Consider the following 18,734-nt stretch of genomic DNA (forward strand, 5'->3'; position numbering starts at 1 on the left):
AAAAGGGGTACAAAGGAAACAAAGAAAGTTGTTTATTTTTTTAAAAAATTATGTTGAAAACGTTAATAAGATTGAAAATTTTCTTGCAAGGGAATAGAAAAATAGAGAAAATGGGCACAAATAACAGATTCTGGATTGAAAAGGGACATCCACACAGATCTGGCCAAAATTAAAAATAATAAGAGGAGAATGCTATGAACAGTTTTACGCCAAGATGAACTTGCAAATTTACATGAACAATCACATTCTCAAAAAAAAAAAAAAAGAAAATGTACAAAAGAAATAAGAAAGCTAAATAACACTGTAAATGTTACATCAATGGAATTTGTCATTTAATGCCTTCCTACAATGAAATCCCCAAAACCGGATGGTTTCTCCAGCATATTTTTCCAGAATCCTATGGATGGAATAATGCCAATGTCACATAAACTCTTTCAGAGAATGGGAAGGACGGAGGAGAAGGAAAACAGTATTACTCCAGCTTGCATAATGAGCTGCTTGGTTTATGACAACATTGGCATGGTAGGGCACTGGAGAAGAATAATTGATTGCGATCCATGTGGAAGAAACAGTGAAACTTGACCCGGACTAATGCTAGACATGCAAAACAATTTCTGATAGATCATAGATCTGTTCACCGAATGTCAAACCATAAAATGGAAAGAAGAAACAATCGGAGAATGTTTTTCTTCCTTTGCAAAAGGAAAGAAGGGCTTCTTAAACAAGACACAAAGGTGTTAACCATAAAGAAAAATAAAACATAAATAGGGAGAAAATATTTTCAACAGTTACGCAACAAAGGCTAATATTCATCGTTTATTTAAATTAAAAACAAAAACAACTGAAAAGAAAATTGGACAGGATACCTGAATATGCGCTTAGGAAAACATTTTTAGTGGAGTCCAACCTCTTTAGTAACTAGAGAAATGAAACTGAAGACTCCAGGGCGATACTGCCACACGCACTCTAGAATTACAGACCTGCGTGCAAGGAAGAGGCGCATGGAGAAGGGACTGCCACCAAGTGAGGAGTGCGATTTCATTCAGAGGAGAAAGCAGGTGGTGATCTGGAGGAACGGCCACGGGAGCTTCCGCAGAGCTGCCAGCACGCTGTTTCTTTATTCGTGTGGTCATCACAATTCTGCAGTTTAAAAAGAAGAAGAATAAGAAAGACATGGAGAAAAATAAGTTCTCTTCACCAAAATATTTAAGTTTTTCGTGTTTTGAGGCAAAAGGCAAAAGCTACAGCTTTGAAGATGATCCTAAAAACTTATACAAAAAAAAAAAAAAAGAACTGTGAGTCTTACTCTAAATATCAAACTATAACCAAACACCAAGACAACAAACAAAAATTCTCTAGTCTAAAATGGATGTGATTGTGGAATAGGCTCCATGAGATTAATAATATAAATTCTTTGGGAGTATCAGGCTTCTAAACTTGAGCATGTGACAATGTGTACAGCCAAAGCCTGCAACACAGATTTCTGTGTTCTCCCTTACATGCCTACAGATTTTAAAAATAAAGTTTGTTCTATGCTGTCATTAGTTAAAAACCACTTGAAAATCTCAAGAATTATGTGTGCACAAGGAGAATTATTTCAATTGGAAATTCAATCTTTCAAAGCAACTTGACACATTTATGCTGACCTACTCTTGTGAGTGCTATGAATTTCTAAGTGCCCAGAGCTTTCCCCCATGATTTTTAAAACATCCAGCACAATGCCCTATATACTTAGGCCCTCAGTAGGCATTTACTGATTGAAACAAGATTGCTTATTACATACCAACCAGTAAATCCCATACAGAGGGCAGAGTCAGAAAAACTGCCCTAGTCAGTGTTATAGAAATTGAACAAACCTTACACATGTGCAGCATGCGATATATACATGAGCATGATAACTCTTAAGGCAATCATTAGTACAGATTCATAACTTGCAAAGTGCAGCCAATGTGCTTTCTAAATAAGGGCACAAGATGAAAATAAATGTTTAAAATAACTTAAAGTTCTAATAGAATCAGAAACAGTGTTATTTTCTAGGAGACATTTCTCTTTTGAATGCCAGTATCTATGTGCATGCTACCTCTGCTTCCCAGAAATGATGATCTGTTTGTTCATTTGTTGAAATATAGTTATGTGTGGGTAATTATAGCTATCACTTACTTTAATTGCCGTCCTTTTACTGATGTGAACGCAGACTCGGATCTTTTTTTGTATACTTAATTATTCCCTGGACTTGCGGTTATTTATCATGAGATTGGAGAGCAGTTTTTAGTGTTAGAGTGCTTTAGCTTTATCAAACAAAATATTGTGAACATAAAGATGTTTATTTTGCGGGGACACTGAGTTATAAAAAATTCCAACTCGGGCATTTTATGTTCAGTATTATTTTCTTTCTTGCTGTTCAGTGAATATACATAATATGTCTGGGTATGAAGACAAATGGCAATTAAAGGTTAAGTCATTGCGATCGCATTTACATTTATCTTTCTGTGCAAATTGTCTCTTTTTAATTTGTATTATGTTCCTCCTCAATGTACAATAAGGGTTATTTGTGTTGAATAAAGGCTTCCTAAGGCAAAGAGTTGGGGGACATCATTTGCAGGGCCAGGAAATCTGCATTCTGTGCATCGGCTCTGGTGCCACGTTGAACTTAGGGTCATTCGAGCACCAACCACACCAGTTGTGGGAACACGTAAGAAGGGCTTCCACCAGCCACGCCTTGGAATCAATTCAGACTGCCAACCAAGGAGCCGTTGGTTGGAGCCCGTAAATATCTTTAATATATATTTTACAACTTCACTTTCTTTATGGAAACTGTGCACATTATTTGGAACTCATACTCCTATCTGACTGAAAGTCTAATAGCCAGAGAAAAGGAGGCAAGCCTTGCTTGATAATCTGGAATATTTTGCAATCGTCTATTTTAAAGAATAGAAGTTACCTTTGCAAAGAAAGAAAACTCTTGGGGCGTGGACTAAGCCCTACCCGACTCATCCTTCTAGTTAAAAGCATTTTAAAGTCACATTAAATAATTTCTAATTTCAATATTATTTAATTACATTTTCTCCACTGCAGTTGAGAAGTCAGGGTTGAAGAGGAATAGATTGAAATGCTCACTCTGCTATTTCCTGGTAGTGACACTTACTAACTCCCTGACCATGGGCAAGTTACTTAACCTCTCTGCTTTTCAATTTTCTAATCTTAAAAATGGGAATAATAAAAGTACCTACTTTATGGATTGCTGTATTTTATTTGATGATATTTAGCAGAAAGTTAATACTCAACGAATAATACCTATACACAGTTATTCACAAAATAGTCTATCTTTTAGAGCTAGAAGAGTCATGAGGATTCATCCAACAGAAACAACAATTACACGAATGAGGTAGATGAGGTGCAAGACAGTGAATTCGCTTCTCTGAAACCATACAGGCTGTAGCAGTAGATAAGTGCTTTAGGAAATGCCCACAAATGCCCAGATATACAGTCAAATACACCATATTACTCGATGGCTTACGCTAGTACTCAGGGCAAAGATAGACATTACAATTTGGAGTCCTGGAGATGAATAGAAGCAGGAATATCTGGGTGGAGTTCAGGGGAAGGGTGTATTTAATATCTAGGTTAGAGGATTCAAAATAATATGAAAGGCAGGATGGCAAGAGGAAACCCAGTGAAGAGAGAGGTGCGCATTAGTCAATCAAAGCACTTATCAAGTGCACCTGTCGAATGCAGGCATTGTGCTGTGCATGGGAGCTCTATGATTCCCGAGCAACACCAGATGACCTCTGTGTGTGAATGGTGAAACCACGTAGCACACTGAAAATACATACCAAGGAGACTGCAAAATAGGGCAGTCAGCAGTCAGTGTCAAAGGAATATCATAAATAATGATTACTCTGTTACTTTCCACAGATTGAAAAAAAAAAAGATGTTTCTAGTGGTCTGGGATTGCTAAGGATGCTTCATAGAGAAGGTTGGGGTTTTCAAAATGAGTTTAGTTCAGAAAAGAAGGGAGCACATTTCCATGAATTTGCTGTACAATGTATTGTGACAGCAGTGTGAATCAGCTTCTCTGTTAGAATAGGTGGATAAATAATAGAGGAGAGAAACAATTAGGAGTCTACAGGGCCATGAATGCCAATTTAAAGAGTGTCTCTGAAAGTGTTGTCCTGGTTTTGAGGGGGTATTATCTATTTTGGAGAGGTGCAACTGCTTGTACTATCCAGGGTGAGCAATAGAATTGGAAACTGAGTTTGGGGGTGCCAATTTTGTATTCATCCGCTTAAGCCTTGGCAGATTTTATATATGAAGCAAGAGTATGAAAGACTATTTTGGTATGGGAGTCGAGAAGAGGGAGGTGTCAAGAACGACTCCAAGAATTTGAGACAAATGATGGGAGAATACTGCACTCTTTATTCTAAAGGGCGATTCTCAAAGAAGGTTAATTCCATTAAGTGGATCTGGAGTTCAGGAGAGAAGGACTTCTGATTATGGATGATTTTTCCATAAATGATGATTACAGATTTGGAATATAGACCGGGGTTCCAGGATGGAGAAAGAAAAGCCAGAGGTTTCCAAGAAGCAGGAGACATGGTGATTATCTATGTACAATGTACAATGTATCTATGTACAAATTCAAACCCACTTGCCATTGACTAATCAAGTTTGGTTCTCTACATAATGACAGATTGTGCCTAGCAGATTCTAATCAGGTAGCCATGTAAAATTCAGTACCATACCACCCCTTTAAAGTCCCTCTCATTGTTGTCTTCATATAAGACTTCACATGAACCCACTGGGTTCTGCATGTAGACATCATGACCTCAGAGTCTCTCCCTTTTCAAAATTACTTAAAAAATCACCCAGAACTCTAGGGACCAGGCCTCCACCCCAGTGATGAGGAGGATGTCCTAAAAGCCATTCCTCTTTGTGTTGTGGAGGAAGGTTTAACTTTAATTCTCTGAGCAGCCTCCGATCCATAAGGAGAGGAGAGCAGAGGCTTCTCCTTCCAGCTAAACCCTCAATCAAAGCCAAAGCCTTTTGACTTCTGCCCGCTCAGGTTTAAAGGGACAGCAGCAGGTTCTACAGGGTGTCCGCAGCATATCCATTATGCCATGGAGATCAGCTTTGGGGAATTCCTTCCCCTGAGCGTCTGTTTCTTTTCTTTGAGCAGAAGAGCTGCATATCTGAAGGGCAGGGTAGGGTCTATGCAGCTTCAGAGGACCTTGACTCTTGCTGTCATTCGGGCAAGAATGGCTTCTTGAAATAGTTTGTATCAAATGGACAAAAAGCTCAACTTTTTGAAGCACACTGTTGCTGCCCTGGAAAGACTACGTTCAGCAAGGGACGCAGGAATCTCTAAGCTGGGAATTGTTAACTCCAAGCCTGGTCTGGGGAGAATGTTGCCGCAGTACGATTCAGAATGTGCTGAAGTTCCTTCTAAGACAGAATTCCACCTTTTAATGAAGGCACAGATAAAGGGCTCCACCTTCACTTCAAATGTTCCTCCGCCATGATTGGAGTCCACCCTGGTTAAAATGCGTGATGGGATTCTCTACCCCACCAAGACTGTGGGACTTTTCTGGGGGCCTTTGTTTGGCAATGTTCCCATTATCTACATGAGGAAATCCTTCATATGTTAAAAAAAAAAAAGAAAAAGAAAAAAGAAAAAAAAACGTCCTTGTCAGTTAGGGACACATGTACGAATATTTTTAGATTAAATGACATGATTTCTGGGATCTGAGTGAAAAATGAATACAAATGGATAAAATTGACAGCCGAAAGTGTTGGAATGGGTGCATGGATTTTCACTACATATTCTCTTTAGGTTTGAAATTTTTATGATAAAAGGTTTTAAAACTTGTGTTATTTTGTTAGATAAAATAAGTGCTACTATAGTCCCATATGCGTTACTTGGAATTCTTAATGAAATTGAATATGTGTACTACTTAGCACTCATTCATATTTTTTCTCCTTTATTTTCTAAACTTATTCTTTGTCTATTTTTTAAAATCTAAGAGTAGGTCCTTTATTTTGATCTGTAGAATGCTTTAAGAATTAATAAGGCCTCTTATTTACCATAGTTCAGTGTTCTATATTATTCTTTTAAAATACACGTTTTATTTTTAGGGCATTGTCAATATGTTTATTTTTAATGTTTATATAGAGACATGAATCTTTTTTTTAAATTCACGTTTTGTGCCTTTGGTGTCATTTTAAAATTATTTGCCTTAAAAAGGTACTGCTTCTAATATGGTGGGTAAATAAAATATTGTACTGGTAAACACACACATGCACGTGCACACACACACACACACACACACACACACACATCCCTCCTGCCATGTAACCTCCTTCACACTTTTGGTGCTTCCTGGCTGTCACTCTACCCCGTTCAGTTCTCACAACCTCGGTGGGTGGGTTGTGATGAGGACCCTTGGCCTGTTTGCTACAACCTCCAAAAATCCCCTTCCCTCTGACTTCTCAGGCCCAGTCACTTGTCACACCTCCTCCTCCACATGCCAGTCTCCCCAGCACCCACTCACCTGCCTCCCTCCCTGCTGACCTCGCCTGGCCCTCCACCCGCATGCATCCACCTGCCCACTTTGCCATCTGTCCGTGTCTGTGGGGCTCTGCCACAGGTTCTGGGACGCAATGTTGTTTTAGTCAACAGTTATGAAGGAAAGATCTTGGAACTCATGACTTAGATAAGATGGCGTCATGTTTGTTCTGGGAAGTCGGCAGTGCTACCTACTGTCTCCAAATTCGGTACATTTCCGTGGAACCTCCTTGTGTTTTGTTGATTTACCGCATTTGTGTTCTCAGCCAGGCATGTCCTTCTCGACTTTCCTTACCTTCCACATTTCTCCTCCTCCTGGAAGGCCCAGGCCCTTTGGCAATACCACCATGAAATTTTCTCTTGTCCCCTCCATCAGAATTAGTCTTTCTTTGCCTTCTCCCAAGACCCTGTTCAATGTTACCTGTACTCACTCCTCTTAATCCTGAAATCATTCTGCTGTGTGTTTAGCCTCACGGCCATTCTCATTGAACTATTAACATCCTCAACGGTGGGGTCTTTTCTTCGTTCTTCATTGTATTTCCCAGCACCTTATGCAGGGGTTGTTCATGAGTGTTTTTAACCTTAATTTAAGTGACTCTGTGTAGTGCTCAGCAGACTATTCATTCAGCTCTGAGTTTGTATCCTTTCAATTGAGTTTCTCTTTTGATTATGAGATCCAACTTCTAATTTTATTTGTTTGTTTGTTTGTTTATTTGAGATGGAGTCTCACTCTGTTGTCCATGCTGGGGTGCAATGGCACAATCTCAGCTCACTGCAACCTCTTCCTCCTGGTTTCAAGCAATTTTCCTGCCTCAGCCTCCTGAGTAGCTGGGGCTACAGGTGTGTGCCACCATGCCTGGGTAATTTTGCATTTTTAGTAGGGATGGGATTTCACTATGTTGGCCAGGCTGATCTTGAACTCCTGACCTCAGGTGATCCACCACCTCAGTCTCCCAAAGTGCTGGGATTATAGGCCTGAGCCACCGCACCCAGCCCAAACTTCTTATTTATAAGATAGTTTTGAAAAGTGGATCACAATTGTCTTCTCCTGCCTCACATCCCCCATCTTAGTAAGACATCTGGCGAACTGGTTTCTCTATGGTTCCTCTAGAAGTGGAGATTTATCTTGTTTGTCAGTCAGCTGCTTCTCCCCAGCACCCCATCCTTTTTTCCCCTCAAAGAGGGGGTCCTTCACATGAACCCCAAGCCCTTCATTGTGCCCGACAACCTGGAAACGTTTTTTTTTCTTTGCCAAGTATCTGCTTTATCTAGGTTCTCAAAATTTCATATTGTGCCTGATCTTGGATCACCACACTCCCTTTCACCTGTGTGAATTTCAGGCTCCTCCAACACTCACTGTGATTGGAGCCTCTCCTGTGTCCTGTGGACACTTCCCACGTAGCATCTGAGGCTACTGCTGCTGAGATCTGTTCTCCAGCATGAGACGCCACCCCCCACCCACCCACTGGCCATAGTCCGCCCAGTCCTCATGAAGTTAGCCTTTCTGTAACAAGGTATCTGTACATGTAACAAGATCACCTGGAAGGCCTTGGTATGTGTTGACAGGATTCTGTGGTCTTCCCTGAGGAACTCTCTCCTATAATTGGAAAAGTGTGAACTGATTGTCAAATGATTTTTAATTTACGACTCATGTATATGTTTAATCAATTACACTGTGCTAGTTAATTATGCTTTCAGAAGAGCGTAGTAATCACTTCAGTATTTAAAGTTCTCTGCCTTGAATTCATTTTGTTGGGTTCTTATTTCTCTTTTTGTCTGTTCATGTTTATTCACCGACTCACTTGGCATTGATGCATGATGCCTCTATCACAGTGGTTCTCAGCCAGTGTAGGGGGCATGACTACCCTCCAAGGAGTGTTTGGCAATGTCTGGGAACATTTCTGGGTGCCACAGATGGGGTGCTGCTGGTGTCTAGTGCATAAGGGTCAGAGATGCTTTTAAACATCCTGAAGTGCATGGAACAGACCCCACAGCAAAGAACTATATGAGACAGACCCCACAGCAAAGAACGATATGGGACAGACCCCACAGCAAAGAATGATACTGGACAGACCCCACAGCAAAGAACGATATGGGACAGACCCCACAGCAAAGAACGATACAGGACAGACCCCACTGCAAAGAACGATACGGGACAGACCCCACCGCGAAGAACGATACGGGACAGACCCCACCGCGAAGAATGATACGGGACAGACCCCACCGCAAAGAACTGTACAGGACAGACCCCACCGCAAAGAACTGTACGGGACAGACCCCACTGCAAAGAACTATACAGGCCAAAATGCCAGTGGTGTGGAGGCTGAGAACCTGCTTTTATCATAAAGGATCATTAATAACATCGTTTGCTACCTTGTAGTCTCTTCGTGTTGTGGCGGGTCATGTAGTTTCATAAACCTGCAACTTTGCCTACGTGGTTGCTCATGAATTGGTGTATTGTGAACCGGCAGCTTCCCAGCCTTTTCCTCACGGAAATTCAGCCAATCTCTTTGCTTCCTTTTGCACAAAATGAACTATGGCCAGTGGAATTCATCGGACGCGCAGGCTTAGCTCTGCGCTATCTGACTTTCATTCCCTTCCTCGCCTCCCTGCAGTGCTACGAATGACAGCCACACTGTGGCATCTGCAGTCACCCCAGGGACTCAGTGGGCCCGTCACCAACCCCAGATGCTTCTTCAAACCTTTTCAGTCTCTAGAAGTTTCCCTTCTCCCCTCCAATACGTGTCTGCTCACTTCTGTGCTGTTGCCACGTATTTCCTTATTATCATTGTATCTACTTGGCAGGATATGTCCTTTTTCCTAAGTGAAGCTGCCACAGTACTGTGCGTGCCCATGTTTCATTGAAAATGTAGTATTTAGTTTGTATTTAAGGATAATCATTTCAATGTGTAAAAGGTAACAGTTCTAGTTTGTTGTAATGAGTGCATGACTACTTTATTTAGAAAAAGGAGACACTATTTAATTCCTGATCTGTGTTGACCTCAACAGGTTTATCCGAAGAGGACGGATACTCACGGTTGTCTGTGGGTGGCACGGGAACGTCGTCATTTCAGAGACACAGGGACAGTCACACCACTCAGGTAATGACATCTATATGCTCACATGTACAGTGACAAATGGAATTCACTTACGACAAGGCATTCGCTAACTTGTTACCAATAGATGCTCTGTGTGAAATGGAGAGCTCAGCTGCTCTCACCTCTGCCCTGCACCCCTTCAGCTGAACGGTCTCCCCCCACCTCAGCTGACTATAATTTTCTGCCTGTTTCCGAAATAAAGAACAATGTCCAAAACAACTAAAACATCATAAGTAGTTTTAAATGGAATATTGTAGATTTAATTTATATTGTGATACTTTAAAATTACTGTCAGGTGAAGATGATATTAAACCTGCTGAATGAAGTTGCTATGCATAAGATGACTCTAAGTGACCACACCTGGGAATGAAAGGCTTGAAACACCTGTAGTTTCATTTTATCTCAGTTATGACCTCCAATTCCATGTAATGCACATTCATTTAAAATATGCCGTGGTGAGAACTTAGTAAAATCAAAATGAAATTGCAATTCACAAAACTGGATGTGTATTACTGATTCCATGTCAATGTTTCATGTGTCTGGCCCTAACAATTTCACCAAAATAAACAAGATGATCACCTCAAGAGTAAAAAAAAAAAAAAAAAAAGCCCACTGGTGCTTTTAGAAAGTAAAAAATGTATATTGTAGAATAGAGTGTTTTCTCCTTTTTTTTCCTTTTTCAAGACAGAGTCTCACTCTGTCACCCAGGCTGGAGTTCAGTGGCATGATCTTGGCTCACTACAACTTCTGCCTCCCAGATTCAAGTGATTCTCCTGCCTCAGCCTCCTGAGTAGCTGGGATTACAGGCACCCACCACCATACCTGGCTAATTTTTGTGTTTTTAGTAGAGACAGGGTTTTGTTACGTTGGCCAGGCTGGTCTTGAACACCTAACCTAGTGATCCACCTACTTTGGTCTCCCAAAGAGCTGGGATTACAGTCTTGAGCCACCATGGTTTTCCTTTTGAATTTTGTTGAATTTTAAAATATACTTTACATAATTATCTTTAAGATATATAATGTTGCATTCAAGGTGATGAACAAACCACATATTAGGGAGATCTTGTTATCAATGTATTAACAGATTATTGCTTTAGCAACAGGATTCTCATTTTATCTAAAGTTACAGCGCAATTCTTATGTCAAACATCTACATAAAAATCTAAAATAACTTCAGCCAAGTATCCAGATGTTTCCATGAAATCGACTATCCAGCTAATGGTCAGCTTTCATTGGAATATTTAGCATTATGGAGGCGCATCCATATTATCAGCTGAGATTTTTCTAAATAACACTGATGAGGTAGTGAGAAAAATCAATAATTTGAATCTTAAGAATAAATCTTACAGTAGGCAATCTACTGAAAGCACTTGCACTGATATCCAGTCACTGAAATAGAAAGAAAATGCTGATTGGTTGCAATAATAGATTGTCCTTATCTCCCCTCTATTCCTTAAAGATGCATCAACTTCACCTTGTAAACATCATGAATGCTTCATCTGAGCTTGTGCACAGGGGAACCCCCTGGTCATAAACACTGGTTTGATTTTTGTATTATCAGCCTGACTCCTGTACATTAGAACACAGTGCTAGGCCATCTGACATCCTTTCCAGGCCTGCCCCTACAATTCGGTTCTTAGACAAAGGGAGTCATTTGAAAGAAGGTATATACAGTAGGCAGCTTTGTGACTTTTCCTCTCCGTCTGGCTAAGAATCAAAGAGAGACGGGAAAGGTCATCAGGAATCATTTTCCACTCTCGGATTTCAAAGGAGGCTTGTTTTCCAATGCAGACATCCCTGATGGAGCAGGAACTGCCAGTCATCTTGGGCCACATTCTTTTTTTCAAGGAAACTGAAAACCATGCTTATTTTCTTTCCATGCAAATCATGGGCACTGATGAGACAGATTCCTTACTGGGGAGAAGCTGTAAGAGTTACGTGAAACTGTGTGTTTAATGGCTGTCAGAATCTCTCTCTTATGTGACACTTAATACAAGAAGTGTGGACACACACAGGGAAGCAGCATTTTAGCTTTTCCACTAATGCAATTACATAGAAATTCTATAAAATCCAGTCCCAGACAGATTGGGCATGTAGCAGTAAAATTAAATGCTGACCAAAAATGAAATTTCTTTTTGAAGATGCCTATATTTTCATTAGCCTCATCAGCAGTTTTAATAAAATCTTTAAGGAAGATAAAATGTCTGGCATTAAGTTAGCTGAAGAGAAGAGAAAGTAGAGTCAGTAATTTGCCAAAGATCATATGGAGAACTCACTGAGTCCACAGTTTGAATGGCAATCAAGATTGTATGTTTCATTGCTAAGAATGAACTTGTCATAACCCATTAAAAGGAATAGAGGAGTCATTCAACTGTTTCATAAAATTTATTTATTTATTTATTTATTTATTTATTTATTTATTTATTTTTGGGACAGAGTGTTGCTCTTGTTGCCCCGGAATACAATGGCACAATCTCAGCTCACTGCAACCTCTGCCTCCTGGGTTCAAGCAGCTCTCCTGCCTCAGCCTCGCAAGTAACTGAGATTACAGGTGTGCATCACCATGGCCAGCTAATTTTGTATTTTTAGTAGAGATGGGGTTTCATCCTGTTGGTCAGTCTGGTCTCGAACTCCTGACCTCAAGTGATCCCACCCGCCTCGGCCTCCCAAAGTGCTGGGATTACAGGCTTGAGCCACCGAGCCCAGCCTGCTTCATAAAATTAAAAAACTTTTTGGTGTCAAAATAAAAGTCTTCAGTAGCCATGGTGGACATTTGTGATTTGTCTTTTTCCTGCCAGTCCCACATTTATGTTTCGCACCTACAGTGATGAAAATACAAGGGAGGGGACTCCCTCTTCCTCCCCTGCTTTGATAGCTGCACAAATACAGGTGAGATGGGCTCAGTCAACCTACCTCCCACGGATACAGAGTGAGGGACATGTCATGGAAGGGACAACAAGGGACCTGGCTCCATGGAGTGACAGTGGCTAGTAGTGGCTCCATGCAGCACCAGGAGAAGAATATTAGTGAGAGAAGAGCTTTGCTCAGAGCATGCTGCCCACTGGCCCCACTCGCCAGACCTTTGTGTCGTAGTTCATGTCTTTCCTTTGCCTTCCAGTGAAGCCTCCACCTGCCTGAGATGTCCATACTTAGTTTCCTTTGCTTAGAAATCAGAACTTTGACTAATACACACATTTAATTTTATTGTTATCATCCATAAAGTTTTACATTCAAACAAGTATTTTTTTACACTAAGTGTACAAACTCTTCATTTGTTCTCAAAATAGACACAAGACATCTTCTGATAGGGCTAGAGCCTCAGCATACGGTGGTTGTTTATGTAGAAAAAGCATGTAGAACATGTAGTTAATGTTGTACTCCATTATAATTTTTTATTAATTTGAAACTATAATGGCTTTACATAAAAGCCGTGAAAACTAATTTTACGTAAAATATTTGAAAATAGTGAAAGCCGGGACATTTGCTGCGCTGTGCATGGTGCTGTGTTCATATGTGCTCCTTTTGTAGAGGGCTTGAAAGACCTGTCCTCTGTGCTTCCCAAGGGCTGGGCATGGATAAGACCAGCCACGAGAGATGACATCATGGAATTCCACACACTGGCCCTTGAGGGAGCTTAGTGGCAGTTCCCAGGACTCAGATCTAGAATTTCGTAGGTTATAGAAGTATTTTAAACTGGCTTTGGAATTAGACAGCATTTATGAAAGGAATCTGACATTTTTCTACTTGGCATTTTATGAGGTTTTACGTTTCTTTAAGTTTATGCTATCTGGCGTGAGGCAATACTTTAGAAGTAACTCAGTGGTGAGAGGCTCAGCCGTGGAGGAAATGCTGAGAGCGTCATCCAGCGGAGAATGACTTCTTGACATTGTTTGCCATGATGGCAATCCTCTGCTGACTCAGAGGGCCAGGGAACCTGACACAGGAAGCCCACAATTTATAAATAGAGCAAAAGCATGAAAGTCACAGGGAGGTGGGAGGATGTCCTCAAGGCAGAATGATAGCAGAAGGGGACACTCCCTTATCATGAAGATTTCTAGTTACACATCTGTTTAGAGGTCCACACCCGACATTGAGAGCAGTGATGTTTAACTTTTTCATCTGAGCACAGGCTGTCTCTATTTATGTTGCTACTTTAAGTCTGCCACCTTTTCCTTCATGCCTTCTTCCTCTCACAGTCTGCTCTCCACAGTAATATCGTGGGCTTTACATTCTTTTATTTTCATTATGGGCATTTATGATATGTCTTGCCAAGTTTTAAAAAATATTCTTTTGTTTTTGTAAAGTATATTAAAAGTTATTGTGAATATTGATCATATTCAGATATTCATTGTAAGAAATCATTCATGGTCTTTGATAAAATCATGGCAGTCTGGGACCCAAGATCTTAATAAATATCCAGCCTGCTCCTGCCATAGCTGCCAGTGAACGCCGTAATAAAATCAATAAGTAATGGATTCACATCAAAAAGCAAATGGTTATGTGGTTTGCTTTACTGAATGATCAAATAAACCTTTTTGTAATGTCACATAGCAACAAAATTAAGAGTTGCAGAGCACTAAATAAATCCAATGCCTTCTTTCTATATTCATTGTATTTGTTATCTAGACTGAAATACATTATAGCATGGAATTAAATTGTGTTAGATAAAATAATGAAATGTAGAAATATTTCATTTAATCATTAAATGATAATTCTAAAAAAATTGTGTTAGATAAAATAATGAAATGTAGAAATATTTCATTTAATCATTAAATGATAATTCTAAAAAAATTGTGTTAGATAAAATAATGAAATGTAGAAATATTTCATTTAATCATTAAATGATAATTCTAAAAATATGTTGGGGAGCAGAAACTAGATAACCCTTTCAAACGGAAACATATATAAATGTATATTTTAGATAATCATGTATGAACTACAAAGAGAAGGAGATCTAGCATGCACAGCTCTTTCACACAGCCAAGGTTCAGGGAATCCGTACTCACCACTCATGACTTACAGATTATGTGCAAGAAATGCAGGTGGTAAGTTAATTTGATGGTATGGGAAAGGTTATGTCCAATAGAGATAAATAGAAATTTGAAAAATAAAAAACAAAAATGCATTTTGTATTTTTCTTTTCTTTCTTTTTTTTTGAGACGGAGTTTCGCTCTTGTTACCCAGGCTGGAGTGCAATGGCAGGATCTCAGCTCACTGCAACCTCTGCCTCCTGGGTTCAGGCAATTCTCCTGCCTCAGCCTCCTGAGTAACTGGGATTACAGGCACACGCCACCATGCCCAGCTAATTTTTTGTATTTTTAGTAGAGATGGGGTTTCACCATGTTGACCAGGATGGTCTCGATCTCTTGACCTCATGATCCACCCGCCTCGGCCTCCCAAAGTGCTGGGATTACAGGCTTGAGCCACCGCACCCAGAGCATTTTTCTATCATAAGATGGCACTGTATTTATTAACATATCCTAAGTGTATATAAATATACAGTTTTTCTGACTAAGACACTATTATCAACAAGGAGGATTTAATTTTAAGAGAATAAGAAGTCAGAGTAGTGACTATGTTTGTTTGTTTTTTTTTGAGATGGAGTCTCCCTCTCTCCCAGGCTGAAGTGCAGTAGCATGATCTTGGCTCACTGCGACCTCCACCTCCCAGGTTCAAGTGATTCTCTTGCCTCAACCTCCCGAGTAGCTGGATTACAGGTGTGCGCCACCACACCTGGCTAATTATTTTTGTATTTTTACTAGAGACAGGGTGTCACCATGTTGGTCAGGCTGGTCTCAAACTCCTGACCTCAAATGATCTGCCTGCCTCAGCCTCCCAAGATGCTGGGATTACAGGAGTGAGCCACCACACCTTACTGTGACTACGTTTTAAAGAGGAAAAAGTCTTGTGATATTTCTGCAAGCTCACCTTCTAGATGGGAAATCTGCAGTTAGCAATGTTATTGTATAGTGGAGGGGTAACAAACTCATTGAAAACATGTGGCTAACTATAAATTCTAGGTAACAACAATTTCAGTGTTAATTTAACTGGTTTTTAAAGAGAAGAAAAGGAATAGATAAGAATCCCAGATTCATTATTTATCATATAAGTGCACAAAAAGGATAATTTTGGGGGTTAGTTAAAGAGAATGTATGCAACCTGCCTAGCATGCTGCCCTTATACTGTAGGTGATCAAAAAAAAAAAGGCAAAAAGATTGCTTGCTCTTGTTATTCCTTTCTTTTCAGGGTTAATATTGTGAAAAACAGTTCCGATTTTAACATTGTAGATGCTATCTAAAATACGTAAGAGATTAGATTGGATCAAGAGAACCCAACACTTTTCTGGCACTTTAATAAAATCTGTTATATGTGTGATTTTTATAATAGAATATTATAAACTTAGAAACAATGATTAATGAAACACCCACCTTTAATAAGTCTTAACATTTTGCAGTATTTACTTTAGAGCTACATTTTTGGAAAAACGTGTATCCTAGTTCTCAGACTCACCCCTGCCACTACAGAAGTGAGTCATCACAGTGAAGTTTGCACATAGCTCTTCACCCATGTTTGCACCTTTACTGAGCTTAGGTGTACCCATAAATCATACCACATTCACAAGTAATAACCAGTGATATGCATGCCTTTAAAATGTGAAAAAATACAATAGTCTCAGTTTCTATAGATTGCTCTGCAAACAGCTTCTTCTTGTTGCTGCAGAAGGACTTTTTTTTTTCTGTTTTGATACGTGTTCCTCCCACTTGTTATTTGATTCTAAGTATTAGCGCCAGGTGAAATGTACAGACTTCAGGGTTGACACCTGTACTCCCAGCTACTCAGAAGACTGAGGCAAGAGGATGACTCGAGCTCAGGAGATTGAGGTGGTGGTAAGCAGTCTTCACACCATTGCACTCCAGCCTAAGCAACAGAGACCCTTTCTCTCAAAAAATAAAAAACAAAACTTAAGGGCTGAGGTACCAATACAATAAACTTCTAATGACCAGCACATACTTAGTGCAAAATTATATTCATATTCCTTCAACAAGCATGGCAGGGAGCAAGCTCAGGAGGAGGGAAAGGCATTAGGGACTGAAGGCCAGGTGCTACATGACCTGCTGCTGCTGGTCCTAGGGTGCTGCGGTGCCTCAGGGAGCCAGAGGAGCACAAGGCAGATTACTTTTTAGGTGCAAACATGCCTCCTCCATTGGAAACTTTTCTAAGAAACAAGTTCCATATAAATATGGTCATGGTATTTCTTAAGAAGATGTTTACAGTTTGACAAAAGTGAATGGAAAACTTACATCAAAATTATTTCCAAGTTATCAGTGTTACAAGCCATGTTACAATTAATGACACTGAAAATGCCTCTAATTTACAATTGGAAAAAAAAATGCCAAAGGTTCTCCTAGAAATGGAAATGCTAAGTTTCTGCTCATGGACATTTTCAATCACAGTGTTTATTGCCAAATTACTCCCCTAAAAGGTTAAATCAGGCCGGGCATGGTGGCTTATGCCTGTAATCCCAGCACTTTGGGAGGCCGAGGCGGGTGGATCATGAGGTCAAGAGATCGAGACCATCCTGGTCAACATGGTGAAACCCCGTCTCTACTAAAAATACAAAAAATTAGCTGGGCGTGGTGGTGCGTGCCTGTAATCCCAGCTACTCAGGAGGCTGAGGCAGGAGAATTGCCTGAACCCAGGAGGCAGAGGTTGCAGTGAGCCGAGATCGCGCCATTGCACTCCAGCCTGAATAACTCCATCTCAAAAAAAGAAAAAAAAAGTTAAATCAATGTATGTACTTTTGAAAGGGAGTGAAGCTTTTCATCTCTCCTGGTAAACACTTGGTTTAATTATTCATTTTATTTTTGCCAATATGATGAATGTAAAATGGATCTTATTGTGGTTTTATTTTATATTTCCTGGTTGCTAAGCAGTATTTTCACAGATTCTCAGACTTGTTAATCCAAATACAGGCTTTTGTTATGTCCTCACTGGTTTGCATGACCTTCTTGATGGTGTTAGGAATTTTCCTCATATTCTGCATAATATTCCATGCCAGTTTCATGCAGGGCAAACATTTTGCTTATTGTGTTTTCTTGGTCTGTTTAGCTACAGGTTTATCAATTTTATTGATTTTTTTTTTAAAGTAGATCTTGATTTTATTATCTCTATTGTTTTTCTGTTTTATTGATTTCTGTTGTTTTTTATTTATTATACTTAAGTTCTGGGGCACATGTGTAGAATGTGCAGGTTTTCTACATAGGTATACACATGCCAAGATGGTTTCCTGCACCCATCAACCCGTCATCTACATTAGATATTTCTCCTAATGTTATTCCTGCTCTAGCCCTCCACCCCCTGACAGGTGCCAGTGTGTAATGTTCCCCTCCCTGTGTCCATGTGTTTTCATTATTGAACTCCCATTTATGAGTGAGAACATGAAGTGTTTGGCTTTCTGTTCTTGTGTTAGTTTGCTGAGAATGATGGTTTCTAGATTCATCCATGTCCCTGCAAAGGACATGAACTCATCCTTTTTCTCGCCTGCATAGTATTCCATGGTGTATATGTACCACGTTTTCTTTATCCAGTTATCATTGATGGGCATTTGGGTTGGTTCCAAGTCTTTGCTGTTGTGAACATTTCCACAATAAACATACATGAGCATGTGTCTTTATAGGAGAATGATTTGTAATCCTTTGGGTATATACCCAGTAACAGGATTGCTGGGTCAAATAGTATTTCTAGTTGTCAATCCTTGAGGAATTGCCACACTGTCTTCCACAATGGTTGAACTAATTGACACTCCCACCAACAGTGTGAAAGCATTCCTATTTCTCTACATCCTCTCCAGCATCTGTTGTTTCCTGACTTTTTAATGATTGCCATTCTAACTGGCATGAGATGGTATCCCATTGTGGTTTTGCATTTCTCTAATGACCAGCGATGATGAGCTTTTTTTAATATGTTTGTTGGCTGTATAAATGTCTTCTTTTGAGAAGTGTCTGTTCATATCCTTTGCCCACTTTTTGATGGGGTTGTTTTATTCTTGTAAATTTGTTTAAGTTTTTTGTGGAT

At 39.9% G+C, this 18,734-nt stretch overlaps 1 protein-coding gene across 7 annotated transcripts in view; it reads left to right on the plus strand.

The window, feature by feature from the left end:
- Positions 1-18,734, plus strand: part of MYO16 (myosin XVI) — a 773,187-nt gene that overhangs the window by 725,274 nt on the left and 29,179 nt on the right. For all 7 annotated transcript variants that reach the window (XM_054249238.2, XM_017970444.5, XM_078347436.1 and 4 more), the window contains one exon: positions 9,572-9,663. In XM_054249238.2, the coding sequence (XP_054105213.2) occupies positions 9,572-9,663 (92 nt within the window). The remainder of the gene's footprint in view (positions 1-9,571; positions 9,664-18,734) is intronic.

Source organism: Callithrix jacchus, chromosome 1, assembly GCF_049354715.1.
Source record: "Callithrix jacchus isolate 240 chromosome 1, calJac240_pri, whole genome shotgun sequence".
NCBI classification, from domain to species: Eukaryota; Metazoa; Chordata; class Mammalia; order Primates; family Cebidae; genus Callithrix; species Callithrix jacchus.